Source organism: Mus pahari, unplaced genomic scaffold (genome assembly GCF_900095145.1).
Source record: "Mus pahari unplaced genomic scaffold, PAHARI_EIJ_v1.1 scaffold_8541_1, whole genome shotgun sequence".
NCBI classification, from domain to species: Eukaryota; Metazoa; Chordata; class Mammalia; order Rodentia; family Muridae; genus Mus; species Mus pahari.
The window spans coordinates 49,481-55,704 of record NW_018391613.1 but is presented as its reverse complement, the minus strand read 5'-3'; the positions used below and the strand labels follow the sequence as shown (position 1 = coordinate 55,704).

The window sequence follows — 6,224 nt, the reverse complement described above, 5'->3', positions numbered from 1 at the left end:
GACTTTAGATCCATGTCCTGCTTTTCTGGTGTGGTGGTGTATCCAGGACTTGCTATGGTGGGAGAGTTTGGTTCTGATGATGCCAAGTAATCTTGGTTTCTGTTGCTTCTGTTCTTACGCTTGCCTNCTGCCATCTGATTATCTCTAGTGCTTGCTGCCCTCAATATATCTGGTTGGAGCCTGTCCTTCCTATAATCCCAGTTGATTCAGGACTTCTTAGAGTCCAGATTTCTCTGTGATTCTTGATTGTGGGCTCCTGTGAACCTGAGATTCTGGGAGTGTCTGAGTTCTTGGCAGTCAAGCTCCTCTGAGACACTCAAATACTAGTGTGACCCAGCTCCTTTTATCCTGGGATCCTGTTGCCCTAAGATCCTGGGTGTGTTATAGTGAGTGGAAGTTGTGTCTCCTTTGAGGACCGTGGAGTTGTCTGGTCTGTTTGAAACCAAGGTAAACCTGAACTGATTAAAAGGAACCTGAGCCTCTGGTCAGGAAAGGCTCTGTGTCCTTGTTCCTGCTCTCACAGGCCCATCACTATTGGATTGGAGCAGCTGTTGTGTTCCAGTCACCAGTGATTCTCAGATCAGTTGGGCAGTCTGCTAAGGACCGTGGGGGTGTCTGCCGAATCTGAGTCCTAGGTGAACTGGTGCTGGCGCAGAATGAAAGGGGGTTGTGCCCCTGGTCAGGCCTGTTCTCTGCTGACCTAGTGCTCTCTCAGGTCCTGTGTGCAATTGGATTGGAGCAGATGTTGTGTTCCACTCACCGGTGATCCTAAGATCGCGTGGGCAGTCCTCTAGTGACCATGGGGGTGTCTGCCCACTCTGTTCCCTAGGTGAACCGCTGCTTTTTTTTTTTAAACACCAATTATTTCTAGGAATAGTCATATAGAAAGCACAGAAAGTTGATATTAGAGAATCTGAAAGTTAGTTTACTTTCATATAGAGACTTGAGAGGCAAGTGTAAGTAGGGATACATTTTTGGTGATTTTAAATCTCTTTTGACAAAACTGGTTGCTTAGCTTTATTTAGATGTTTTAGGTTTTTGGGGGGTGGGGTGGGGTGGGGAACAGTCTCCCAGGAAACCTGGGCTGCCCTCAAACTTGTTATGTAGCTGAGGGTGACTTTGAACTTCTGAATCTCTTATCTCCACCTCTCAATTGCTTCAGTAATGGTCATGGACCACAACACCCAGTTCATGCAATTCTGGAGCTTAAAACAGAGCTACATTTCCAGCCTAATGATAAAGATTTCATCTATCTATCTATCTATCTATCTATCTATCTATCTATCTATCTATCTATCTATCTGTCTATCTATCTATCTATCTGCTATCTATTGTCTATCTATCTGTGTGTCTGTATGCATGTGCTTGTATTTGTATGTTTGCATATGTGTGTATGCATGCGTATATGAGAGGACAACATTATATAGTCATTCCTCTCCTTCTACTTCCATGGGGGTTTCAGGGACTGAACTCAGGTCATAAGTCTTGTGCAGCAAGTGCTTTACCTGCTTCATCATCTCCATTGTCACTCCACAGGATTCATGATGACTAGACTGACAGCTGTGGAAATGTCCTTACTGGCTCTCAATGCCCTGTTTTCAGGGAAGCAGGAATCACTATTCTGCAGATGCTCTCTTTGCACTTGACACCTCACAGTGAATGTTTCCTTTGTCCACACAGATACGAATATGAAACAACGATTTCACCTACAAGCAACTTGTCCTCAAACAGCTTCTTGTGTGTGGAAAACAGATCCCAGACCTTAAAGCCAACACAAGACCCAACAGGTTAACTCATTCTTCTCGTTGCTTTCTGCTAAGACACTTGGCCACAGAATGCTCTTTGATGAAGGGCTTTAATACTGGTTTTGGTAGACATTTAAGACAAATGAACAAAATTTATTTCCTCCTTCAGAGAAGGGAGATGCCTAATAACCTAAACTACTTTTCCTCCTTAGTTTGAATATACTTATTAAAGACTCCTTTGTTTCTTAGGCAACATTGTAGAGTTAGTATCCCAAGGAAAAATAATGTAGAAGGATACATTTAGACATGTGATGTGATGTGATCTATTTAGCTTTTTGTTGCCTTAATAAAACACTGACTAAAAGCAACTCAGGGAGGAAAGGGTTTATTTACCTTACCAATTATAGCCCACCACGAGAGAAGCTAAGGTAGGAACCTGCAGTTACAGACAAAGCAGGGACCACTGAGGCATGCTACATCCTGGCTTGCTCCTCTGGCTGACTCAGCTACCTCTATTATACAACTTAGGCTCATCTGCCCAGGGGTCTTACCACCCACGGTACTCTAGGCTATATCACATTACTTAGCCAACAAGAAAAATACATCATAGACACACCCACAGGGCAATATGATAGAGGGTTCATATTATTCAAATTAGATTTCTTCTTCTTGGGTATGTCTAAATGTGTGTCAACTTGTCAAAAGTTATCCGTCACAGTGATTATACAAATAGGAAATACAACCAGAAAGAAGGAAAGAAGCATCTCTGGATCTGTGCTATGTACCAAGGGGCACATAAGTCATAGCTCAGAATTCCTTCATTACCCAGGATTTGCCTTTAAATCTCCTTTTCCCTTGTTAACAGAGACATAACTTTGCAGCTCAACCAAACTGCCGTGCTTCCCTTACTTCCCCTGGTCCCAGACCCTGTGATACTAGCTCAAGACCACTCATGTGCTGAATTAGTTACCTTGTTATTACCACAGCTAAAATCTAAGGGAAGAACTCAAGGGAGGAAATTTTTATTTTCCCTCACAGTTTCAGAGGGTTCATCTTGTGGTCACTCGATACCATGTTTATGGACAGAGTATTGTGGTGGCATGAACATTGGCTGACACTGGTCTTTACTTCTTGGTGGGCAGGAAGAATAGAGTACAAGATACAGGAAGTGGTGAGATAAAATCTCTGTGGACATGGAACTCCCATGACCAACTTCCTCCAAATAGGTCCACCTCTTACCTTTCAGTACTGCTCAATAATGTAAGTCTCATGGCTGCATCAACAAATTAGCCCATTGATTATGCCAGAGCCAAGATGGCCTGTCTCTAGACATGCCCTCACAGGCACAGTGAGATGCTGTGTAAATGTACTGCATATATTAGTTGCTTCTCTTTTACTCTGATAGATACCACGATGAAAGGAATTTATTTATGGAGGAGTTCATTTGTGTTTATAGTTCTAGATCAGTGGTTCTCAACCTTCATAATTCTGCAACCCTTTAATACAGCTCCCCACGTTGTAGTGACCCCAACCCATAAAATATTTTTGTTTCTACTCCATAAGTATAATTTTGCTACTGTTATGAATCATTTTAAATATCTGATATTTCTGATGGTCTTAGTTGACCCATTAACATTCTAGAGGAACAAGAAGCAATCATAGCAGGGAGGCCTGGTAGGAAGAACAGGAAGCTCAGAGCTCACATCTCAACTCTAGCATGGGGCAGAGATAGAGCAATCTGGAAGTAGAGTGAGGCTTTCAGCTCTTAAAGTCTGTCTCCACTGGCATTCTTCCTAAACCTCCCCAAACAGCACCATCAGCTGGAGACTAAGAATTTAATACTAGAGCTTCTTGGGGGGTGGGTGGTGCATTTCCACTCAAACCACAACAGTATTTACACAAAGGGCCTGCTTTGGTTCTAGCGCTAGCATCACGGTGCTCACAAGCCCCTATAAGTCTAGTCCTGGGGAATTGAGTGCCCTCTTCTGGCCCTCCAGGGCACCTGCACACCTGTGATGCACATACACTCATGAAGGTGCGCACATTTACATATCCACTTTACAAAATGTTTTTAAAAATCACATTGTAAAAGACCCAACACATTTCCTAAACATGTAGTTTGGAGGTGACTCAGCAGAATCACCTCAGGCTAGAACATCTCCATTTTATGCTGGATTCATGTCATAGAAATTGCAGTAGTCTCCATGGCTTGTACTGTCTCTATCCTCAGGATATCTGTGGAGATCAAAATAACTTGAGAGTCAAAGAACAGCCATGTCTGAAGCTCTGAGCCACAGGAACCTCATAAGCATAGCAACATAAATCAGTGACCTGCATGCTACCATTCTCACCTCCTGATTAGACAGTAACCACTATGCTGGCCTTTGCACCTCTTGGTCCGATTTTTGAAAAGCTCCCCTTATACTTCTTTCATTGCAGTTCGTGAATTGAGATTCCTCCCAAGTGAAGAGCCCCAGAAAAGCCCTTGATTCTTGCAGTACCTTATGCTTTCTGTTTTAACTTAGAAGAGGGTTAGTCCTCTCCCTGTGATCTCTAGACAGAAACCATCTTGATTATCAAAGATAAGAATCTGAATACCTAGAGATAGAAATTGATTTTACTGAACTAGGAAAGGATAAAAGTTAGACATCATGGCCCAGTTGTACTTAAGACATTGTCCTCCACTTCTCTGAAAGCATGATGCTACAGATCATTTAGCTGTGTCAAATCATTTAGCTTTGAACAAACTTGGGAAGTGCATGGAAACCTTCACAGGTTTCTCCTTTTGCCTTTCAATTCTCTTTGGCCTATTTTTTGTTATTCCACTGATCATCTGCTACTCTAACTGGTGGGAATATTTGCTTGATTTTAAATGATGGACTCTATATAAAAATATGTTTACTAAGAAGTTAAAATCTTTAGATTCTACAAAGTAATTGAGGCTGCAGGGAATCCAAACTTTCATCAAACTTTGATCTGAGTTCTGTAAATACAACAAGAATCAACACACACACACACACACACACACACACACACACACACACACACACACACTTGCTTATTTTTTCTTTCTCAGAGTTGTGGAGGAATGAGACAGTGTACATATTAACTGACTGGGTTCCCTGGTTGGTAGAAAACTCAGTTCCCGGAGGTGAGGGAATGTCTTTTTTTTTACTGTTGGCCTATTTCTATGGTGTAAATACTCCCAACCAATGTGTTGCCACTAAATGCTGAATTGGGAAGAGGTTTCTATCTTTCCCTGAGTGGGAATTGGCTCCACCACAGCATTTACACTTCATTGGTTAGAAATCTTTCAAATTACACAGTAGGGGTGACTCATTAAGTCACAACCAGCATAGTAATATGCTGAATGGTCATGGCCTGTAACCAGAGAAATATTTGCAGAAAAATTTAAATTGTCAATAATAGTTGACTGTCAAAATGTACACATATTTTTCTCTTGTTTTAACGCAGAGTGTGTGAAAGAAATGAAATCATTAATGTGGATATATGTACTGGTAGGAAACATCATACGTGGAATTGGTGAAACTCCCATCATGCCCTTGGGTATTTCCTACATAGAAGATTTCGCCAAATCTGAAAACTCTCCTTTATACATTGGTAAGTTTGAAAAATCAGACTTGGGATCATTTTTAGCAAAGCAAGTCCTTGGAGTGTGGAGATTGGTTGTTGATTTGGAGTCTTGGTGGTCTCCAGAGGGTGAGCAGAGTGCTATGGCTTTGTAGATCATGATATTGTTCAATGAGGGGTTGACCAGTAGCTCCAGACATGGCTTTCACACGTCTGCTTCTCACTGCTGGAGAGCCTCAGATCTGCTGACCTTACAGTCCTCTGATGCCACCACATTGTCTCTAAACTATTAACAGATTCTCCAATATTTCCTGGAAAATGTTCTTGATTCAATTGGTTTTTTTTGTTTGTGTTTTTGTTTTTCCTATTTTTGCTGCTTTTAGGTCTTCATCTATAAGTTATTGCAATTTCATCATTGGCCATTTTGTGTATGTAGTATTTTAAAATATAATTTTACATTTTTTACTGTGTGTGTGTGTGTGTGTGTGTGTGTCTGTGTGTGTGTTTTGCATGTGGGAGTCAGAAACCAGCTTTTCTTTTAGGAGTTAGCCTGGGGATTAAACTGCTGTTTGGGGCTCAGGTTTGGTGGAAAGGAGCCCTTTCCTGCTAAGCCAACTGCCTGCCCCTGCTGTGTTTCTCTTGTCATGTTCTCAGAAACATTCTGGAAGCATAAGCCTTACCAAACATTGTTTTAATCACGCCTGTCTATCATGTTCACCATACAAACTGGTTTCTTATTTCCCAGTTGCTCTCTTTTATTGCTATGTTCTGTACCCTGCTTCCCTATAGGGTTAATGGTACTATTTTATTCTTTATAATCTCTCATCGTATGCATCTCCCATACTGGCAATAGCCAACTTAGTGATCACCTTTTTTTTTTCTTTTTTT

The 6,224-nt window shown here is 41.5% G+C and overlaps 1 protein-coding gene across 1 annotated transcript in view; it reads left to right on the top strand.

The window, feature by feature from the left end:
• Positions 1 to 1,602: 1,602 nt before the first annotated feature.
• LOC110314614 (solute carrier organic anion transporter family member 1A5) overlaps positions 1,603 to 6,224 on the top strand; it is a gene marked incomplete at its 5' end in the record, with an annotated part of 26,520 nt that continues 21,898 nt past the window's right edge. Inside the window, 2 exons of the mRNA XM_021188878.1 lie at positions 1,603 to 1,787; positions 5,220 to 5,366. Coding sequence (XP_021044537.1) covers positions 1,603 to 1,787; positions 5,220 to 5,366 — 332 coding nt within the window. The remainder of the gene's footprint in view (positions 1,788 to 5,219; positions 5,367 to 6,224) is intronic.